The 23,594-nt window shown below is 42.6% G+C and overlaps 1 protein-coding gene and 1 long non-coding RNA gene across 5 annotated transcripts; both read right to left on the minus strand.

Annotated features, from left to right (window-relative positions):
• Nucleotides 1-11,416: 11,416 nt before the first annotated feature.
• On the minus strand, nt 11,417-14,201 carry LOC146713224 (uncharacterized). Its single transcript, XR_014919122.1, has 2 exons — nt 13,957-14,201; nt 11,417-12,944 (listed from the first exon to the last, which is right to left on the minus strand). It is a non-coding gene; the product is annotated as an uncharacterized LOC146713224 (long non-coding RNA).
• A 995-nt stretch (nt 14,202-15,196) lies between these two features.
• Nucleotides 15,197-23,594, minus strand: LOC146713225 (low affinity immunoglobulin gamma Fc region receptor II-like). 4 transcript variants are annotated; one of them, XM_085452345.1, is made up of 7 exons: nt 21,649-23,592; nt 21,367-21,527; nt 21,117-21,152; nt 20,541-20,804; nt 20,216-20,461; nt 20,000-20,140; nt 18,701-19,915 (listed from the first exon to the last, which is right to left on the minus strand). In XM_085452345.1, the coding sequence occupies exons 2-7, from the start codon at nt 21,395-21,397 to the stop codon at nt 19,809-19,811; spliced, it is 825 nt and encodes a 274-aa protein (XP_085308471.1). In that variant the 5' UTR covers nt 21,398-21,527; nt 21,649-23,592; the 3' UTR covers nt 18,701-19,808. The 4 variants fall into 4 exon arrangements, with proteins under 4 accessions (XP_085308472.1, XP_085308471.1, XP_085308470.1 ...); XM_085452346.1 differs by lacking the exon at nt 18,701-19,915 and adding an exon at nt 15,197-16,487 and having other exon boundaries at nt 21,367-23,594; XM_085452344.1 differs by having other exon boundaries at nt 21,367-23,592.

A 23,594-nucleotide genomic window follows, 5' to 3' on the forward strand; every position in this document is an offset into this window, starting at 1 on the left:
GAAGAAACCACTGGAAGCACTGGGAGTAACCTGTAAACTGGATCCTAGTGGACAACAATTATGGACATAATGTTGTAATACTCTAGTGCTGTTTAGTGTTATTATTTTGGATGTGAACCAGTCTTATATTTGTTAGGGAAAAAAGTTAAATAAAAGTAAAAAAAAAAAAAATTAAATAAGTGGCCTGTCTAATCTCTAAAGGAAGCTCGTTCCACAGTTTTGGAGCTGCTACAGCAAAAGTACAATCTCCTCTAAGTTTACGCCCAGTCCTGGGTACATTCAGGCGCAACTGATCAGCTGACCTGAGAGAGCGGGTGGGTGTATAAGGCTGTAGCAGCTCAGAGAGATAAGATAACTTAACAACAGTGACATGATGAGAAGCTGTAAAGTGCAGGTGTGCTCACTCACTGTGGAGCCTCACTGGTGTTTCATCCAGGCTGACTCCAGAGCAGCAGTGATGGGATGTTCCACGCTGTGCTGAGCTCCTGAAGCACTCGTGCACCTGAAGCATGTGACCATCTTACCTCTGGCACCCTGGGCCCAGATTCAGGTGTGAACCTGTTACATGGAGGTGAACTCCAGCACTAGTTTAAAGCTGATGGTGCGACTGGATGTAATGTTTCATTTTAATAAAACAAGTCAACAGGAAGTAGAAGATTAGAGATTAGCTAGAACTCTATTAATCCCTCGGGTGGGTTCCTCCAGGAAATTCAGCAAAGAATAAATAGGAATCAATCATTTACTGACACTGTTTACACGTATGATTTTAACTAGAATACACCACCTCCTCCTTCGCCTCACACCACCTGCTACAGCTCTACTGTTCTATAAATACAGTCATCCACACCACTGATGTGAGGTCACATGGTTTATGTTCATATGTAAGGAGCACAGAGACGTCCTAGCAGCTGACCTCAGGTCAGTTTAATGACTCTGAGCTCAGATGAGCAGCTCTGTTATTCTCACTGTGACAGGGAGACACTCTCAGACACTCCGGTCATGTCAGCTTGTTCTCATGCAGGAGGATCAGGAGCGCCATGTTTGTCATAGTCTTTATTTTTGAATCATGATGTGTTTGTGCCATCAGAGTCTGTCATGAGTACTCAGGGTTTCACAGCAGCTCTTCTGAATGCTGAGGAGGACTCCAACCTCATGTTTCACTTCTCTGAGGTTCTGATGTCTGTGAACACTCGTGTTTGTTCTCTGGGCTCATCTGGACAAAAACACCTTTCTGTGTTTGGGTCCAGCCTCATTCTGACTGACAGGAAGTGTGTTATCCATGAGCTGCACGTCTTTGAGAAAGCTGCAGTTTCCTGGTGTGTTTCCTGTCTGTGGACAAACACGAGTGTTTCAGCTAAGGACTTGGTTACTTCCACCTGTCGATAAAGGACATCACCCTGTCTTTTCTCTTTAAATGCAGCTCCAGGTCCTTCCACGTGCTGCTCTGTATTTGTGCAGTTTGTAGTCTGTCTTGGGAAACGTAGCACACATCGTGTTCTTCTGGTGTTTTCTCCTTGAGTGTGAAACAGTCACACTGACACTGTGCTGTTGTTCACAGAGGGGGGCTGATTCTGAGCTATTCTGAGCGCACGTAAAAAAAAATTGAGTGCAAGTAAAAAAGGTTTGCAAGTGCAAGTGTTGTATTTTGAGGAGAAATTTATTTTGAGCAAAGAAAAGCTGAATTTGAGTGAACAAAATTCATTGCTGTGTGCAAAAAATGTATTTACGTGTTTGCTATTATCCACACACACACAAAAGATGCCCGTTACCCACCAGCTGACCGGGTGGTCACTGGGGTTAAACATAATATATAAAGCCTTGGAGATAAGCGTACAAGGGTGTTTGGAAAGAAGAGTCTAAACACAGTTTGTTATCAGGGGAGAAATTGTTTGTTATGTTCAGCTCCAGCCTTGAGACCGCAGCTGGCGCCGATATGGTAGCCACATGGTGGTGTTCTTGCTTTAGTGTGAAGCACTACATGTCAATTTTACAGTCGATCTAATGTCCATCACTGGTTCCTCACCATTCCTTTTGGAGAGCCATGAGCCTCTCCACGATGTTATCCAGCTACACCGAGATGTCATCCAGTTTGCTCATAGAGCACGAGTGTTCACGACAGCCGTGAGCCTCTCCAAGATGTTGTCAGATGTTGTCAGAGTCTCAGCACTCACAGCAGCGGCAAGCTTCTCCAAGATGTCATCCGTGCTGCTTCTAATGAGCCCATTCTGAGAAGCCACGGCTCGCTCCATCGTTCCAATCAACATAGCAGGCAGCCTTGTGGGGATTTGAACAGCTGTTTCCGCTTTCTTTATTCTTCGATAAGCCAGGGCCAAGCCAGCGACAATCAGCAAGAACCCTGTTATCATGGTTCCAAAAAGATAGATGTCTTCAATGGGGTCTCCCAAACCCAGGTGTCTCGTCGAGAAGAGGGTGTCAATTGCATTCAGGGACCAGTTGATCAAATCCATGTGAGACTCTTCCAGGGTAGAGGGAGAAAAGTAGACAAGACTAGACAGAGACATGAGAAAGCCAAGCAGGAAGGATAAGGGAAGGGAGAGGGAGAAAATGCGACCGCCTTCGTCAAGAGCCAGAGAGAAGAAGAACTGGAACAGTTTGCTGTGGTTTATTCTGTTCCTGTCATAAATAAGAGTCTGGTAGCACTTTGCTCTCTTTCCACATTTTTAGGAAGGAAGTTAAGAAGAGTGAGTGAGTCGTCTTCCTCTGTGGGCCCAACATCAGGCAGCAGCAACGCATTTTTAAAAACCCAGCTCACTGCTTCACAGTTCCACCTGTCAGTTTCTGCTCTCTGTGCTGGGATTCCCAGAGGAGGTTCGGCGTGGTGTTGTTTTCCCCTGTCGAGGGTTCAGTTTTTGTGGCCTGAGTTGGACGTGAGTCATCCTCTGATACGTATTTGGAGTTTCGTCTGACGATGGAAGCTGGTATATTATTTCTGTCCTGGGTTTTAGCCAGTTTATAATCCATAGGAAAAATCCCCACAAAACACTTAAAAGTCATAAAAATTCATTCAGATTTTGCAATTTGGTGACGCATCCATCGGATACTCCAAGATGAGCTGACAGAGTTCCTCTGACAGCTGAAGACAGATGCTGGGACCAAACAGGAGGATCCAAAATCATGTAATGTACCACAGACAGACAGACAGAGGACAAAACATTGAGAAATCCTACCAGTGGTTAGAAAAAGGCCAGATTAAAGGGACAGCACAGAGGCTCTGATCACGGCAGAGAAGAACAGGACCTAAGCATCAGATCTATAGATGCAAGAGTCTACCACAGCCAACAGGATTTTTGTTTATTACAAAAGTTCACACATCCAGGCATCCACTGACAATTCAAGGACGAACCATATCAAACTGGGAATGCTGACTTGCATCTTAAACTCCCATCTCTCATAATATGAGAATTAGAAGACACAGAGTAAAGTCTTTAACATCAGATTAGAAAGGAAAAACAAAAAGAAATACAAAACACTTACAAAATACAAAACACATGCAAAACACAAAACACATACAAAATACAAAACACATGCAAAACACAAAACACATACAAAATGCAAAACACATGCAAAATACAAAACACTTACAAAATACAATACAGTTTCATAAACGTAAGAAATAGTGAGGCTTTGAAGGCTAGTGATTTTTGAACTGATGGTATGTTTTTGTCTCTTTTAGAACACAGTTCTGGATGGACCTTTTGAGTGACATGAAGGAAATGCACCTCTTTAATGGTAGTCATGAACACATGTGCTTGGTGCGCTTCGTTTTCATGGCTGTGCTTCAGAGGGATCTGAATGAATTCAAAAGGAAGTGGAACACGCACCTGATTCCCCCAGTTAGGTTGTCCATCTGGTAAAATGTGATGTATTACCTGCCTCATGGGTTTGTATCACTCTTGTCAATTTAAAATGTGAAAAATCAAAATTCTGTAATTTAAGTAGAAATCACAAAAATGACATTTTTTTTAGCACCTTTTAATCTCTAAATGGTAAATGTCCTGTATTTGTATAGTGCTTTTCTAGTCCCTAAGGACCCCAAAGCGCTTTACACAACCAGTCATCCACACATTCACACACACATTCACACACTGGTGATGGCAATGATGCTCATGGGGGGTAAATGTGCAGTAGGTCTGTCTTCGATTACAACAAAGTATGGTTCAGGACTGAGATGTGGAGAAACAAAACTGAGTCTGCAGAGCGACTGACCAACATTTCAGAGGATGAGATAAGATAAGACTGCAGCGACTCACAGAAACATAGAAGCCAAACAATTGAAGTCAGTTTCATTTATATATCACAAAACCACAACAAAGTGGCGTCAAAGCACTTTGAATTGTAAGGTAAAGACTCTACAGTAATAACAATGATCCACGTGTGTGGATCTTTTTGCTTCACCTCATGGAATTGAATAGAATAGCCCTTTATTGCCATTGTACTGGAGTACAATGAGTAAAAAAAAAAAGACTCCAACAGTTTTGTAAACACATCCTGTCCCTATCCTTCCCCTCCACCTCTCTGTCCTACTAAGAATCTGAGGTAGAAATCATCTTCAGCAGGCTGAGAAAGGGAAGTGTCAAAAATTATAAGTAAATAAATAAAGTTATCTGCCCTCACAAGATGCACTCACAGATATTTTTCCAATCGCCTACAAGAGTGTGGACAAACTGAGGAGACAGTCATCTCAATCATCAGTGAAAAACACAACGTAGTTAATTACAAAACGAAAATCCAAACACAAATGGGCCCATGCCCATTTCTAGGCATGGGCCGGACGTGTTGTTGTCTGAAGGTGATACTGATGCCAATTTGGCACGAATGGTAACGTAATCTTATTGAAATTTACAACATAGTGAAAGGTCTGTTATCTCCAGCTTAAAGCTGCGTCCACACTTACAGTGCTCAGGAAACCAGAGACCAACATTTGGCCACATCTTGCAACTTCTACTAACATGGCAATAAATAAACGTGAAAATAAATAAGAATAAACCAGCAGAAAAAATAAATAAAGCAAAACTAACACACAAACCGAGTGACTCGACTTCTTGTAGTGGCCCACTTCGTCTTTGTTTACCTTTTGATAGTAAAGTTATTGCAAAGCAAATATGATCGAGTTTCCTGTAAATGTCCCTGAACGGCCCTGCTGGAAGCTGAGGTGTGTTTGAGGCGGGAGCGTTCACAGCTCTGTTACAAAGTTTCCACAGAATTCCACGTCCACTAAAGCCATTTCATTCTTTTTCTTCCCCTCTGGGATTATTTATCTTTTATTTATCCAGGTGAAAGTCTCGCTGAAGTTAAGATCACATTTCCAAGAGAGACCTGTCATCATGGCAGCAAAAGTTACAACACATAAAATATTCCATACAAACAAGTGAGTACAAACAAAGGTTATATTGGTTGCTTTACACATATAAAACACACAGACAAGAGGGAACAACCCAGGGTTTAGCAGGTGAGATGCAACAGTCAGTGTCTCTCTTTGCTGCTGGTTGTGAACGTGGATCGCACCAGACGGTGAAGTTTAACCAAGCTGGTTTCCATAACTAGCACATGTTTTGTGTGAGCTTGAGTGTAAAATGTGAACATTTTAAAGACTTAAGTAATCGTTTAAACCACCTTACTGTCCTTTCACCGTCTGCAAACTGATCTGGAGCATAAATGAGATTCAGAGAAATCAGAATAGTTTATGACAGGTGCTCCAATAAATAAGAACAGTAACAAACAAATGGTAATGGTAAATGGCCTGCATTTGTATAGCGCTTTTCTAGTCCATAGGACCCCAAAGCGCTTTACACTACATTCAGTCATTCACCCATTCACACACACATTCACACACTGGCAATGGCAAGCTACATTGTAGCCACAGCTGCCCTGGGGCACACTGACAGGTAAATTGCAATTTTTAATAATACAAAATATCACGAAATAGTTCTTATATATAAATGTCCCAATATATATCACACCAAACTGAAATATAAATACACTTTCAATTAGGCTGTCCCTCTTAATCACTGTTTTTTTCTCCGTAGAGGATGTGCGGACATTAAAGGTGTACCTCCTTGTACATCCTTTAAACATTTCTACTGGCAGATTTCCAAAATTTTCCAAAGTTTTACTTAAATGAGGTTCAGGATTATAAATATGAGCCTGTCCAGAATGATTGTAATGCACTAAGCAACAACACTAATCCAACTATAATTTGGGGTGTGCAGTATTTCTGGATTCTTTTTCTTTTAGTCCAAGATGAGAAAGAAGTGGAGGTTGGAGAGGATGCAACTCTCGATTGTCAGGGTCCCAGGGAGCCAGAGATCTGAGATGAAGCAGGAAACCAAGCTGAAAGTTACACCTGCAGGTGAGTTGAAGCCTCGAGTGTGTCCTCTGTAACCGTTTGTCCCTCGATGAGCAAGACTAGCCGGTTAAATCAAGAGTAAGAATTCCCTCTTCCTGCTTTCATCAATTTTATTAGTCATGTCCTGGCTTCAGGTATATACTCTTATGATTATACATTTATTGAACTGGTTTATTAGTAAAATATCAACTTCCAACAATGCCAAGATACGTGCATCTATCCACTTTCCTCCTGTTCTGCTACTACTGTGTGAATCACAGCTAAGCAGACAGACAGCTCTTTGACCAGTTACAGGTGTGCTGGCTACTTTATTAAGACGGCCCTTCAAAATGCAAGCAGAGTAAAACTAACAGACATCAACAAACATGTACTTCAGTCTCAGGGTCGACGCACTTATGGTATCAATTTCAATATCCTACGTCACCTGACAGGATTTTTTTTTTTCATTTGACCTCTGACCTTGAGGTTGATATCCCTGAGAGTTATACTTGTCTGAGATTTTATAGTAGCTACACCTATGGTATTGATTTTTAATTCCTCTCAAGTTATCACATTCACAAACTTGGGAGTCCACGAAAATCCATGAACGTTTTACAGCTGAGGGGTAAAAAACAAACAAGGTCCAATGAGACCTGAAGTTACATAGTAGCCTGTTTCTTAAAATTAACTTCCCTAAAAATCACAATTGTATGTAAAGTACTAAAAAATTATAATTGAAGACACGTCAAAAACTCAAAATACTCAAAACACTGCCCTATGCATAGCCAAGAAAACTGTCCTCATGAACTGGAAAAATAAAAACAATCTTAATTCTAACCAATATAGAAATTATCTATTAGATTACATTAGTCTTGATACAGCCTCTGCCACCACATCAGATCAATTGCTCTGGGCTCCTTTGATCGGCTCCATCACCTAGTGGGGGTGGGGGGTCATAGTTTGGTCCCGCCTTTAATGTTGTGATTGGTGTGGGGGCAGGGACAGGCTTAGGGCGTCGGGGGGTTCCCCGGAGGCATCTTCCTTGGGGGGCTCAACCCGGGGTAGCGGTCATGTCCGGTTGGGGGCTCTTTTCTGACTATTTCCTCGTGGCTGCGTGCAGCGGGGCTAGTGGAGGGTCTGTGATGATGGACGTGGGTTACTGACCTGGTAGCCTGTCTGCCCCTGGGTGGGTCCGGGATGGGCGTGAGGGTCTGGGGGCGCTCCATCTCTGGGCCGGGGCTCTGGCTGGGCCTCGGGGCCTTGGGTCCTGGTTTGTGTGTTGCCGGGGTTGTGGGCGGGCGGGTGCATGGGGGCCCATCCCTGGCGCAGGGTGCCGCCGGTGTGTCGAGCCGCCGGTGGGGCTCTTCAACCGGTGGGGGAGATTGTCACACCTTGCAGGAGCTTTCCTCCCCTCAGGAACTCTCTGCAGGAGGGGGAGATACAGGAGAGGTGGAGGAAGATCTCAGCCTGGGCGTCTATTGTCTCATGTAGTCTGGAAGACGAGTGGATGGTGGGGTGGGTGCAGTTTTCTCTGTGGTGGGGTTGGGTGGACTGTCCCAGGCTCTGTGGGGCGCTGGGCCCCGGTCTGGATGGGCCTGGGCCCCCTTTTCCCTGGCGGGTCGCGGAGTATGGGAGTGCCTACTGGGGTCAGCGGGGGAGCTGGTCCCAGGGAGGGGTCACCTGCCCCTCCCTTCCTTCCCTCCCCATCTCCAGCTGCCTCCCTCCTCCTGCTCCACCACAACCACCCACACATGCAGGGCCTTGGAGTAGGGGTGTGTCTATATGTCAGGTTGGGTATCAGACGCCACCTCTCTGGGGACATCTCGGGCCCTCCAAGGTTTGGAGGCCTATCTCCACCCACCACCACTTCCCCTGCTGGTGGCGGACTCCCTCAGGTGTCGGTGCACTGGTGGTTCTTTGTGTCTGGGGGTGGGCGTCCAGGTACACACCGGCTCACTCCTTGGCGGCCGCTTATTGGGGCTCGCTCGGGCCATTTCGGAGGTGGGGTGCCCTCGGCCTCTCGGCCTGGGGCTCGGTCACTCAGGCACAGCTGGCTGCCGGCGGAGCTCACGGGCGCGTCACTGCAACTCCCCCTGGCTTCTGCTCCGCGGCTGCTGGGTGAGCCCTCATCTGGGACTCTCCTCAGCTCTTTCTGGGACAGTGGCGCGGCTGCCCCTCTGTGGGTCTTCCTTGGTCTCTTGTGTTCTGGGGGCCTCTGGATGTCTGGAGTTTTGATCTCCTCCATACCTGCTTGATACCATAAAGGACAGGGCTGTGGCTCCCCACACTCTCTAGCAGATCATTACATGGAGAAACCTTTGGAATGCAAGCATGCTGATCCACACAGGTATGTACACAGGTGTACACATGGGTATTCACAGACGCGGACTACAGCTTTCTTGGCTGCTGCCTCAAAGCACACTGTGCGCTGTCTATCTTGCATGTTGCACAATATCGTTTATTATTTAGTAACTATTGATATCTATGGCTAGCTAGTTTATTGTGATGGTGCTTTTTTTTTCTTATTATGTTGCTCTTTGTTGTTTGCTGTCTCCTCTGTTTTTTTTTTTCTCCATACAGGTGACCCAGGAGTTGTTTTTTTTTTTTTTTCTCTCTTCCCCCCCTTCTCACCGTCTCTTCTCCCCTTTGGTTTTCTTTCTTTCTCTCCCTCTCTTTCTTTCATTCTTTCCCCCTGTCCTATCCCACAGTTATGTCTGTCCCGTTTGCAACTGAAAATAAAATAAATCCATAATTATAATAAAGGTCAATCAAATGAACCAATATGGCAAGGCCATGATGATCCACTTGGTAAAATAAATCCGCTTGGCATCTTTCTTGGCCTCAAGACAACAATTCTGATGGCTATAGATCCAAACGGGACAAAAAAAAAAAAAGAAAAAAAAAAAGAAAACTCAAAATACTCACGGGCAGTGTTTTCCACAAAGTCACAAATAAGGATGAAGTTGAGTTGGGTTCATTCATGACTATTTAACCAGCGCACGTGTGAGAAATATTTCCTGCTTCTGACTTTGCTAGGCCTCGACTGGTTATCGCAACGCAACCTATGAACAGACAAAGCAATAGCGCCACCTGTTGGTGAGATTTAACCCAGCACACTCCCACTCATTTCGCAGTCTGAAGGATCGGGCCCAGATGCTGCGATAGCGTCTGCCAGATGGAAGGAGAAAAAAGAAAAGAAAGAGTCCACGTGAGAGGTGTGAGGGAGGAGGCTGCATCACCAGGAAGCCTTGCTCACGCTTGTGAAAGATGTCCTGTAAGAGAGAGAGAGATGTTCTGATGATCTTGGCAGCTGTTTTAACTATCTGATGTAGCTGGGGTCACCGACTTTGCAGTTTCTGAACCACATCCCTGCTGAGTTTGTCAAATAGTTTTTGGGGGATAATGGTGTTGAATGCTGAGCTAAAGTCTATGAACAGCATTCTGACATAGGTGTCTTTCTTGTCCAGGTGGGAGAGGGAGAGGTGAAGAGCAGTGGAAATAGTATCCTCGGTTGACCTGTTCGGCCGGTATGCAAACTGCAGCAGATCCAGTGATCTGGTGGCATGTCACATGTGGCATGACAAGTTTCATGAAGCAGTTCATGATGATGGGGGTCAAGGTGATGGGACGGTAGTCATTAAGCACACTGAGGATTTCTTTGGCACCAGGATGATGGTGGTGGACTTGACCAATTCCTGAGTTTTGTTTTCTTTCTCTGTAAGGTGATAATGGGTTGCCTGACTCATTTAATTTAATTAATAATAGAAACATTAATAAAACCCTTTAATTCAGCCATTTGCCTCCCTGTCTCCTTTTTTCAATGCAGACTAAATATTTAATAATAATAATAATAATACATTTTATTTGAAAGCTCCTTTCAGAACACTCAAGGACACTGTACACAGCAGAATAATAAAAGCAACATAAAAGCAAGCAGTGTACACATTTTCAAGCATAAGACATGAAGAAAATTTAAAATAGCAGAGTGGAGAGGTTATGCAGGATAAGCTATTTTGAACAAGTAAGTTTTGAGTTGGGACTTAAAGAGAGAGAAGGAAGAGACATTTCTTAAATCAGGAGGTAGGGAATTCCGGAGTCGTGGAGCGGAGCAGCTGAAAAGTTATGGTAAATGGCCTGTATTTGTATAGCGCTTTAATTAGACCGTAAGGACCCCAAAGCGCTTTACACTACAACACACACACATCACAAGCTACATTGTAGCCAGAGCTGCCCTGGAGCGCACTGACAGAGGCGAGGCTGCCGGACACTGGCGCCACCAGGCCCTCTGACCACCACCAGTAGGCAACGGGTGAAGTGTCTTGACCCTCACCTTCTTCCAACTCAACAAAAGTGCCGTCAAACGTTTGTGCTGCAATATTTGTGTTTGTGCTGCTTCTGTGTTAAAGTTATTCATGAAAATGTAAAAGGTCACACATACACACGTTTATCCAAAGCAAACAAATTTGATGTCCATCAATTGTACTACTTTTGTGCTGGTATTATTTTAAAAATATGAGAAGAAAGAAGAATGTTTTTACAGTAAGAAGGGGGCTAGTTGACTACAGATGACCTCTAGAAGCTTTGATTTATATCTCTGAAAGGATAGCAGCACAAACAACTATTTTTGCAGCATAAATGTCACAAAAACATTTGACACCACCTCTGTTGGAAAAGATGGGGAGCAAACTTCACACTCATTAAAAATCATCTATTGAGTATTTTTCTGGGTAACCGTATAGAGTTTAAATTTTCACCTCCCTCTTTCCTATTAAACCCACAGGCCGTTTTAATACCACAGAGGCATGACACCGAATGAGTCATAACTCATGCAAACATCAACAACCACCCAGAGAAAACTCCATCAGTTACAAACGTTTTTGCACTGTCTTCCTCGCCTGTAAATAAACCCCAGGGGGTATTATGAAACATGATCATCCAAAATGTTCCTGAGCAGTTTCTATTTTTCATATTTTGTGCCAATTTATAAATACAGCCAGTCCAGCACTAGAAATAAGTCCTGAGCCATCAACACAGCGACCATGAATAAATCAGGAAGATGACACTCAAAGATGAGCTGATAAACAGACTCTACTGTAATAACAACAATCCACATCCGTGCTTTATGAGCTGCCTGCATCATCTTATAGACTCAAATAGAATAGCCCTTCATTGTCATGTAAAACTAAATTAAAGGTTTAGCATGCCAACTGTACAGGAGTAAAAAAAATTAAACACATCAGGAATAAGCACCAATCAGAAGAGATGTATACAGTCAAGAGGAATACATATAAAACAATAGAGAGGCACACACTGTTCTCATCAGTTAACAGAACCAGTTTAAGTCAAGAGTTTTCTGGAGTTCAGATTCTGACAGTTGTGTACTTTTTCCCCCCCTTTAACAGGAAATAAATACAGAATAATTCGAGTCCCTGTTCATACTGCTCAGAGTATAAAACACTTGAAAATGTATTAACTTCTTATAAAATAATATATCTCATGGTGTTGTAAACTATTTAGTGACAAATACAGCACATAGTTTGTACCATTATTAACAAAGAGGAAAAAACACATGAGCCACATTAGCTGTTTTTGCAGCAGCTCAAATGTGTCTACAAAACATTAGTTTTTAAAAGAAATATTTATTTATTTTAATAAAAAAAAATGCATTTTAGCTGTGCTGTAGTTATGTTTTTCACTGTATTCATTTACTCTTCAGGGACTGTACCATCAACTCAAACTGTAACAGCAGACTCAAGAATCAGGTGACATTTCAGTGCAGCTCGTTTCCAGCTTCATCGCTCTGCAGGAGATCCTCACGGGTTTGTTTGTCTGCTGGTCTTTGTGTTAGAAGCAACAGAGACGACATTAAACAGTAAACTGGTTCTTATGTAATGCTTTTCTACTGTGAGCACTCAGAGTGAGCCCTTTACACAACTTGCCTCATTCAAACATTCACACCAGCACTTTTTCTGTGAGCTTTTTGTCTAACATTTAGACTCCAATGACTGCATCTGAGAGCAACTTGGGCTAAGTATCTTCCCCGAAAATATTTAGGATGCAGACTGGAGCCAACCCTCCCATTAGTAGGGAACCTGCTCTACCCCCACAGCTACAACCACCCCAATCATTAAAATCAATGCGGTTGCTACAATCACTGTAATCACTATGGCTGCTATCTGTCCAACACCCCACTTTTCTCTCTCCATGTTCCCTCCAACATCCCTGTTTTCTCTCTCAGTGTTTCCTCCACCCGAGGTATCTTTAGTAGTCTGTTCCACCCGGACATTGATGGAGCTCCGCTTGTCTCTTGTTCTCCTCGTTCCGACAAAACACTCATATCTGCCCGCATCATTGAAGGTGACTTCCTTCAGAATCACTGAAACGTCTCCATTCTTCATCTCCGGGTCTCTCAGCTTCACCCGGCCTTTGTAAGACAGATGCTGATATTTTTCATAGGAGCGCTGCTCTCTGTAGTACCACACGTAGTCTGTCAGCTCAGGTCTGCTCCACTCCAGCAGCTCGATGGGAGCATCTGTAAAACCCCAACACTGGAGAGTGACGTCCTCTCCATGCTTCACTGTGATCACCTCATCCGGATCTAAACCACAACAGAAGAACAGTCATTAGTGCTTCAGCTCAAAGAAAACTACGGGGAAAAATCCCAAAAAGGTCAAAGTGTTTCATATGTGATGAGTGAATACACAGACACATCCAACATCCAGGTGAGACTGAAAACACGCAGATCTGCTGAAAGTAATTTAAACTCTAGCCAAACATTTGTGCTTGCACAGGGCTGGAATGGGACAAAACCTAAATCATAAAATGAGGCTAACCCAGAGAGAATGTATTTGTAACTTATATTAATTTCAAACAATAACAGACCATGTTGATCATATTAATAATAATCCAGCTGAAACGCACATAACCAAGAGTGAAAATATAATATATGTAAATGTGTGATCAGTTCACACATGTAAATAGAAGCTGAGGTATACATCATCTGCAGCAATCTGAGAAAGACAAGTGTCACAAAATTATAAATGAATAAATAAAATTATCTGCCCTCACTTGATGCACTTCAAGATATTTTCGTCCGTCACACGAGTGTCGTTTCAATCAACCATTCAACGCTGAAAACCACAAAGTAGTGAATCACAAAGCGAAACTCCAAAGACGTGTGACAGGATGACTCAGCAACAGGTGAAAACACATTCTGGGAATCCGAGCACAGAGCGCAGACCTACCGCAGGTTACACTCGTTACCTGCATGTTTACATTCATTTTTCATTCATGTTCATTTATTGTGTCTGACGAATGTTTTCGTAAACTTTGAGAAAGTTCACGAAAACACGCAGATCTGCTGAATTTCGTAAACTTTGCTGAAGCATTTCGTAAATATTTCAGCAAAGTTTACGAAAACAGTCGTTCCTCACCGATGATGATGATGAACTGGCAGGTCTGTTACCGACAGCTAATATCTGCGTCCACACATGAAGCGAGCAGAACAGAAGCCGAAAGTGGACCGCATCCTCCAACTGCAAGGATGGCGCAAAAATAAATAATAATAAAAAAAAACACACGCATATATCAACCAGTTCCTATTTGTTTACCTTTTGATAGTGAAGTCCAAATCATCAAAAAGAAAAAGAAAACAGATATGAGCCACATTCCTGTAGTTTAAGTGATTCCAGCGCAATCGCTTAAAGAAAGTACGTATTGGTGCGTGCAGGATCCATATATCGCAATGTCGATACCAACTCTTGTACAGATACGGATCAATGAGATCGACACTTTAGATGCGATATCATCGAAGAGGAGACCCGACTGTGTGTGCAAGAACCGCTGCTTTCACAAGTCACAGAGCCGCCGCAGTTTGTTCCTCCGCCTCCTTTCTTTTGTTTTGATTGTTGTACTGTCACGTGACTCATGTAGTGTCGGGCAAACAAGTAGCGTCAACTATTACACTATTACACTATTACACTTTGGGAGTGAGAACGTATTAGCCTGAAAACACGTGACGATGTGAAACTACACTCCAAGATGAGCCGAGTGCCTCTGACACCTGGGGACAGAAAGAGAGGAGGATCCGAAATCATGTAGCTAATGTACCATTGTCACACAGACAGAGGACAAAACATCAAGAAAGCCCTTTATTGTCACTGTGCAGGAATTAGATTGGTTGGAAAAAAACTTTGTAAAGATATCCTCTCGTCTGCAGCAGTTTGAGGAAAGGAAGTGTCACAAAATTACAAACAAATAGCTGAACTACTTCATAAAGTCAGTATGCCCTCACAAGATGCACTCCCAGATGCCAAAGTTGTTTCAGTTATTAGTGAAGAACACAAAGCAGTCGGTTACAAAACGAAACTTCAAAGACGTGTCACATGATGACTCAAGTCTGACCTGTGCCTTGATAAGGAACCCGAAAAAACACCAACTCCCTGCCAAGATTCTGGGAATCCAGGAATCCAGCACACAGAGCAGAGATCTGGCAGTCGGTACTGGTTGCTTTATATTTAAATTAATTTTCATACAATGTGTCTGGTGTTGTTGTCTGAAGGTGATACTGACACCAATTTGGCACACGTAATCTTCTCAAAATTTACAACATAGTAGAGGCACTGTTATCTGCAGTGTAGTGGCAATTCCTTTTGTTTGATAAACTAAACATCCCACAATTAAAAATCTACAAACCACTGCTGCACTGAGATAATATTTTGTACGCAGGCAAAAGAAGTCCACTGTCCAAACTTGAAAGTTGCACTTTTTATAGTTTATTAATCCAGTTTGGCAATATCAAGATCCATTTTTTCTTACTTCCTGCTGCTTCTCCTGCTCTGGTAAAAAAAACCATAGGCCCACCCCAGTACGTGCTGGTTCTATACCAGTCTCTTTATTTATAGAAAAATGGCCCTACAGTTATTACTGACTGACTTAACAAGGTAAACACCAAAAAAAAAACCCCAAAAAACCATTGAAACAAATATTAACCTGCAAATAAAACTTGTAAATAAACCCAAAATATAAGTAAACTAACAACAAACTTTAACTAATTTCAAAATAATAAAATTAAAGAACAAATAGCTCCAACAGTGCCAACATCGCTACTTCCAGACTTGGTTGTACTTTGCTTTCTTCTGCTTGTGTATTAATGTTTCAGAGATGCAACAACCATTTCCTGATGTGAAACAAAGAGCGGAACAGGACTGTGGTTATCTTTCATGAATGCTGCGGAAACAAGCCGACTCCTGAAAATGAACTGTGTCCACATGTCTTTGTTTCCATTCTGTCCCTGGAGAGTGACCCAGTTGTTCATTAACATGAACTCATGTTCACCACTTGCAGAAGTGAAAGTAATGCAAGCACAGCAAACATCTACTTAAGAAGCCGTTTGTCTTCATGTCAGTGTTTAAGACAATCAGGAATCTTAACCACCCACAGCACTGGATACAAATAAAAACAAGATGTGCAGGTCTATTCTTTACTTTTGTGATTTCTGTGTCAGCTGAGGTCTTTTGTTGCTATAAAACCAACGACTTGATCAGTTGTGTTTCTGTTGTTCTGTTGTTTTGAAATATTTGTATTTGTCTCCTTTTTGCTAAACAGCATCATACCAGCTAACCAGGCCCATGAAGTGGAGGTTAAATAAAGCTGTGATGTATAAAGCTGCTTTTCAGCTGGTTAACAAGAGAGTGGAGAAGAGATCTAACTTTGTATATAAATAAGACTGAGCACGCATCAGTACAACCCGTCTACTTCTTCCTTCTTCTCTCATTAGGGATCGCCACAGCAGATCATCTGCCTCCATCTGACCCCATCTCTACCTAACCCCCTCTAACGTGCCAACACTGCTGATTTTCTTTGGCGAACAGAAATCCAAATACATTTCAGTTTTAAATGTCTAATGGGATGAAAAATGAAAATGAATTTCAGTAGAAATACCACAAGGAATTATCAACACTGATATAAGGCACAGTCATACATGAACAAATGAACAAATGTTAACAGTCTGTAGTTGATTAGACATTCATTTTCATCCAGTTGTCCAGTTCAAGTTAGCGGAGGGTGATAGAGTTGTGGCTGGAGCCTGTACAATTCCCCAGTTTCAGGGAGTCTTCAGGAGGCACATGTAGACTCGGCCCTGAAGCAGCAAACACACAGGAGAAAAACACAGTGGGCACATCTTAGTTTCACTACAAGGCTTTGAAAGGTCTGCAAACAAACAATGAATGAAGCTGAAATATAAATGTGCCAGCTTGGACTACTGATGGGACACCCAGCTGATTTCAAAGAGTCCTTAATGGTTAGTACCCACGTCTTTGGTGTGACAGGAATGACTCATTTAACCCACATGAGCCCATCACAACCGTTAACAACAGACAAGTGAAACTGTGTGAACACCTCAGGCCTGTTAGGGACACGACCCTCTCAGTGATGTCACAGCTAAATGGAGAAGGCCCCATCAGTTACAGAAAGCATTGGCACTGTTCTTCCTCATTTTTAGATAAAGCTACGGATGGAATAAAAAAACTAAACACAACAATAGCCATCAACCTCCTGACGAATTTCTATTTTTCATATTTTGTGCCATTTTTGTAAATACAGCGAACCAAACACTAAGAATAAGATCGGAGCCATCAGCACAGCGTCAATGAATAAATCATTAAGATGATACTACAAGATGAGCTGACAGAGTGTCAGAAGGAGGATCCAAAATCATGTAATCTATCACTGACACACAGACAGAGGATAAAACATGAAGAAATCTTACTAGTGTCTAGAAAAAGGCCATTCCTAAAAGACAGCACAGAGGCCCTGAGCACCAGATCTATAGAAGCCAACACGACCCTGCAGGCTGTGTAAAGGTGTCACAAAGACTATCCAGCACATGAGATGCAAGCTAGGACAGCGTACAACCAAGTGGCTGGGAGATGGATCCCCAAAAATCCATCTGGGACTGATGATGTGAAATCTTTGCTTCTTTGGTGAATCTTACATGTGGAATCAACCTGAATACACAATCACTGCTTTGTGAAACAATTACATTTCACTGTGAAAACATTCACAATGAATAACAAACACAGCCATCCTGATCTTCACTCAGTGCAGTTACATTGCTCTGACATTTTCTCAGAAGCAGCTCGAATTCCTGTAAAATCCCCAAGAGAAGTGACATCATCTAAACTGTATGTCACAAGCCTAATGTTTTACTTTCTGTTTAACCACCTACTTCCTGCCCCCCCTCTGATTCGTGTGAAAGCTTAATGCTTCCTATAATCACTCCACTGTCTACAGCCTCCTGTCACAGATGAACACTCTCCAAGTCCTCCTAATTTTTCCGTCGGACACTGGCGCCACCGGGCCCTCTGACCACCACCAGTAGGCAATGGGTGAAGTGTCTTGCCCAAGGACACAACGACCGAGACTGTTCAAGCCAGGGCTCGAACCGGCAACCTTCTGATTATAAGACAAACTGCCAACTATTGAGCTACGATCCCCTTGGTGGCAAGATGGGTAGAGGGGACAGAGAGAGAAAGAGAAGAAGAGGATCTAAGACACCAAGATGGGCTGGTGATCTGAACCAGGTCAGAGACATATGGAGGAGACAGATGATGAATAGCCTTAAATGTGTACACGAGTATTTTGAAATTGATACAATATTTGACCAGGAGCCAATGAAGCTGCTGCAGGACAGTATTGATGTGGTGGATAGAAGGAGTCCTGGTGATGATACGAGCAGCAGAGTTCTGGACGCCTTGGAGCTTGTGGATGGATTTTTGAGTAAGACCAAAAAATAATTGAATGACAGTAATCGATCCGGGAAGTAACACGGCTATGAACAAGAATGGCAGTGGCATGTGGAGTGAGAAAAGGACGGAGCTGATTAATGGTGCACAATTGAAAATATGCAGACCGAGTGGCATTATTAATGTGTGAATTGAAAGACAGAGTACTGTCGAGGATGACACCCAAACTTTTCACAGAGGAAGAAACGAAGGCGTGCACCGAGGACAGCATGAGTAGTTGTGACTAACAGGTGCCTACACCATAAATCATTAGAAACTGAAATCTATGCATGTGTTTTTAATGTTTGCTGCGACCTGATGGTCAGTTTTTAGTGCAAACTACAAACATTCTGATAGATGCATAGATCAAACACTGCAGTAATTAAAACCCAACAAGAGCAAAGGCCTCTGGATAGAGTCTTTGCAGTTTGCTGATGGCGTCAGTGAAGTCTTTCATGGCTGTTTCAGCATTTTCATCTGGTGCTACATAAACTACAGAAGGTCTGCACTGGATAATCAACAACACAATTATCTATCTACATCAGAGCAGTAAGTGCGCACACTGTCAGACATGTGCACCAGGATTTAATGTAGAAGCCCAAACCACCTCTCTGCCACATTGTTTGGGAGCTCATTACTTAACCACACATCCATGAAAAACATGTAATGAGCAGCAGTGGATAACCTTGTGAGGGTTACAAACAGAACATCAAATCTCAAACAGTACACTTCATTTTGAAGATCTACAATCTACAGTGTGAAAAACCATCAGAATGAACATTTAAAAGGTAAGTAAACAAATTTGATGTCGAGGACACAAACCCCAAAAGGCACTGAAGAAACAGTAAGACACAACAAGCGAAAAAGGAAGACTGAAGCTATAAGTACACAAAGGCTAATAAGGGTAATCACATCAGAATGAAATAAAAGATGTGAAATCAAATACAAGAAACAAAAGGGTATCAAAGTAAAACAGGAAGCAATGTAAGAAGGGAACAAAAAGACCAAGATTAGCATTAAAATACAGGAGAATATAGAGGAGACAGAATAAACTGGAACTCAAAGAATTAAAGATAAACTACCAACAGAAACTTCATTTCACTTCAGAAAAGGTAACAAAAACCTGAGATTATAATCATAAAGAAACCAACTAAGAAAAGGTTTGAACAGAATCGTGGATTGTAATTTAATTTAAGTTCATAGCACACAACACCAGGTTCAGTTTTAACTGCCTGTCTCACTGATATAAACTGAGCCAGAGTTTCTAAATGCCCATCCTGCAGTCAGTGTGTGTTTGCAGATGAAAGGTAGCAGTGGGCGGTGTTCTTGCAGGACCACCAGTCTTTTAGCCTGTGGTTAACAGATGTTCCACAGCACTGTAGTCGTTCAGTTTCCTGTTTAACATGAACATGTGAGCAGACTGCAGAGGTGCAGGTGTTTCTCACACCGTCACATGTTTTATTACACAACGTTTGAATCTTTTGACAGGAGAATGATTACATGTAAGTGCTTTAAATCCATTAAACTTCCATTACTACTATTCAGTCTTTGACTGGTCCATGTTTTCTTCATTTATTTATTCATTAAAGCATAATATTCCAGTTTAAATATGCGGTGTTGCACATTGTTCAATCACAGAGATGTGACGACCACAATCTGACAGATTAAACAGGAACTCAGAAGTGATGCTCAGTGATCACGCCAACAATGTCATCACAGTCTTCAGCCAGTCTCTCCCTAGCTTGGGTGGGTGGTGCTGTTACCACAGGGATAAGGTCACTTCCTGTCACATGTGTAATCAGAGATTTGTATAAAGAGTCAAAAGGAACTGAGCTTGATAAATAACTGAAGAGACTAAGAGTGTTACCTGTGGCTCTCCATCGATATAAAGATACCATGAGCAGAGTGGAGATGAAGTATGGACAGAACACGACCAGGTGGAGGGAAACTCTGGACACAAGGTGGTGGGAGGAGGGTTCATGGGCAAGGGTTGTGTTTGTAGGTTTGCCTGCAGAGAGAATCTCACATGTTCAGGTGAATATGTGGATGAAAAAAGAGGTGAAATCAGAGTGAAGCTCCTCACCTGTGACAGTGATCCAGCTGGATGGAGACTCTCCATGACCGCTGATGTCACACTTGTAGAGGCCTTCATCAGACCTGGAAACATGCTGGATGGTCATGTGACCTGTAGGCTGCTTCCTGATGAGGGAGCCATCTTTATAGAAAGCAGCTGGGAGGTTGGAGGGAGTGGTCTTTGTTTTACAGAGCAGAGTGACGTCATCTCCCTCCATCACAGGGAGGACAGGACTCTGCAGGATCACTGATCCACCTCAACACAGAGACAAACTACAGCATTTCATCCATTTACACACAGCTTCATCAACACTAACTCCACACACTCAGCTTACCAGTGACTGTCAGGTTAACCATGTTACTGATGGGACCCTCTCTGGACTCACACCAGTAAACTCCACTGTCCAGTGGGTCGATGTAACTGATGTCACAGGAAGAACCAGCTGATCTTCCCCACTCATCTCCACACTCAGCTCCGGTGTCTCTGCTTGTGTTTCTCCTCAGAGTCCATCCAGCAGAGCTGTCGTCCTCCTCACAGCTCAGAGACACAAAGGCTCCTTTAAAGACCTGAGAGCTGCTGGGACTCACAGTCAGACGAGCTGTGAGGAAGATGCATATTAAGTACAAGCCAGCACTGAGGTCCAAAGCAGACCTGCTGTGGTGAACTTTGTGAGCTCAGTCAAAGCTGATCAGTTTTTTTTTTAATGTGAACCTCCAAGAAAGTTAGAAACGTTTCTTCAGGTGAACATACTTCCTTTATGCTTTTGGTAGCATCGATGAACTTTCAGCAGGATCCTGGATAGCTTAGCGCAATAACTATGATATCATGCCACAATATAAAAAATGCTCAGAGCTTCTATTACGGTGTAGCTGATATCAGGTTTAAACTGTGACAGGAAAAGGTTACTGACCTTGGTTTGTTGTGCAGATCAGCAGTGAGGTTGAAACTAAAGAGAAATAACAGGTTAGTTTAAAGCTTCACATTCAGGAAAAAAGCAGCAACGCCATCAGTCTGGTCGATCTACAGACTGAAGAAGCAGAAAACAGGAAGTGGTTTTCTCTCTTTTTGTCTTCACAAACTGGATGTTTGTGAAGAAACACAGTGAGAGTCCTTTCTTTTTAATCCTTTTCAGAAACCAAAAAACATCACAGCATACTTACAGAGCAGCCAAAGTGAAGAAACTTTCTCCATCTGCAGGTGCTACTGAACTTTGATCGGTCCACACTAGCATCAAGCGAGACCCTCCTCCTCCTTCCTCTCTTACAGGGTGGTAGTTCTGTAGTTTCCACCTCTCATCATTAAGAGAAAAAGTTTTCTTTGGCTGAAACATGTCAGTAAACATATTTTTTAGATTAGGTCATGAGCAAAATGAATGAATAAAATCTAGAAACCAACAGACACTGAAAATCTTGTTCCACAGCTTTATTAAACTCCTCCCAAACCTCAGTTTTTCCTTCAGCCTCAGCCAGATCCATACTTCTCTGTGCCTCTGCAGCTCCACAGACTAACCAAGCCTGACAGAAGTCCTCATTCAGTTTGAAGATGCCCTTCACCTCCAGTCTACACCATCTGGGTCAGGGATTATCGCCACGTGCAGGTACCCTCCGACCAACTAGAGGACCACGCCTCTCTCACTAAAGGAGATAAGAACTGAAGATCTCACAGATTAGGTCCTTTGAAATATATTCTCGTCCCTTTTACCTTTGGACATGTCAGGCCTGTCACCTGCAGCTCTGCTCTGCTCCTCAATCGGGGGGAAAAAAAGGTCTAAAGACAGATGAGGAGAAAAGGTCAGCTTAACATCCATCAGCCACACTACAATGCTCATGAGAAGTCACGTCATCCTTTTACAATTACCAAACTCACCACCAGATGGCGCTCAAACACGACGAATTAGATCACTGCTGTTCAGGATGTCGGCCTGCAGTCTGACCTTCAAAAAACCTGTGTACTCCATCACACAACCACACACTACAGTGGGCAAAGCCATGTTAAACACAGGAGAAACAACTAAACTCTGAACAAAGAACAGGAGGACACAATACTGTTTAAAGTTACGCTCATGTGACACATACAAGTTTAACAGCTCTGCTTCTGAGTGAGCCCAGGATATGAATCTTGTCAGTCAGCTAGGATGCAGTGATTGAATGAAGGCTGAGTAACAGAGTTTCCACAGTGTGACAGGGACTTTCTGTGACCTGCACTGGTTGAGCCATTAAAAAATGTTTATGTCATGTCTGTAAATCATGTTTTCTTTTATTCCAAATGCTTCAAATTTGAACGTGACTTTAAATGTAACAACTCAGTTTCTATGGATTTGACTGTGGATCTGACAGAGATAAAGATCGACCCTGATTTTGAATCGAGTTGGAATAAAGTTGAACAAAAATTCTTATTCTGTCAGTGATTTACCTTCATGGTGAAGTTGAAAATGTAATAACTGCATTCAGTTGCCTTGTATTTGTGACATGTGCAATGACAATAAAGTTGGATTCTATTCTAAAGGTCAAAAGGTCACACATACACACCTTTGTTGGATTTGAAGAATCATCTATTGAGTATTTTTCTGAGTATTTGTATAGAGTTTGAAATTCTAGTTTTAACCCCACTTTTATGTCATAAAAACAGTTAACAACAACAGGCCAGTCTATAATAAGGAAACTGTCATTTCACCTCCCTCTTTCCTATGAAAGCCACAGGCCATTGTAGTACCACATGGCATGACCTGAACTCTGAATGTGTCATAACACGTGTAAACACCAAAAACCACCCTCACCAGTCTGATGACCAAACAGAGAAAACTCTACAACTTGTTGTCTCTCTCCTCTTCTGTATATTTTGTACACTAATGACTGTCGCAGTACACAGGCCAACAGGCATTTCATTAAGTATGCAGATGACACAGTGATTGAAAACCTCCTTCACGGTGAAGAGGATTCCCATGGACCTGTTGTGGATGAGTTTGTTTCGTCATGTGAAGACATCCCCCCATCCTGCTCTAACTGTGTTATAAGTTATAAGTATTTGGGGGTTGTTCTTGATAAGTTTCTGTCCTTTGAGCCACATCTTGCTGCTACAGTTAAAAAGGCTCAGGTTATTTGAGGAGGTTGAGAGGTTTTAATGTTTCATCTGAAATGACTCTTTTTTTATAAAAGTTTTATTGAATCTGTTTTAACCTTCTGTATCATTGCCTGATATGATAATATGTCCTTGAATAATAAGACCAGACTCAGCAACCTGGTTAAAGTGGCTGGTCAGATTTCAGGGAGGTCTCAGGTCCAGCTTGTGGACTTTTATAACAGGCAGGTGCTGAGGAAGGCCACCTCTGTCCTGTTGTGTTCAGATCATCCTCTCTCTAATGATTTTCAACTGCTTCCATCAGGTCGTC

Source organism: Copadichromis virginalis, linkage group LG3 (genome assembly GCF_057382275.1).
Source record: "Copadichromis virginalis isolate Kocher_CV1m ecotype Utaka linkage group LG3, C_Virginalis_male_GT1.1, whole genome shotgun sequence".
NCBI classification, from domain to species: Eukaryota; Metazoa; Chordata; class Actinopteri; order Cichliformes; family Cichlidae; genus Copadichromis; species Copadichromis virginalis.

What these genes read in the sequence shown, in the direction of transcription:
- LOC146713225 (XM_085452345.1), bottom strand. Translation starts at nt 21,397, where the DNA reads ATGGAGAAAGTTTCTTCACTTTGGCTGCTCT. An exon ending in TTCTTCACTTTGGCTGCTCT is followed by an intron (nt 21,153 to 21,366) that starts GTAAGTATGCTG and finishes ATTTCTCTTTAG; the next exon opens with TTTCAACCTCACTGCTGATC. An exon ending in GGTTAACCTGACAGTCACTG is followed by an intron (nt 20,462 to 20,540) that starts GTAAGCTGAGTG and finishes CTCTGTGTTGAG; the next exon opens with GTGGATCAGTGATCCTGCAG.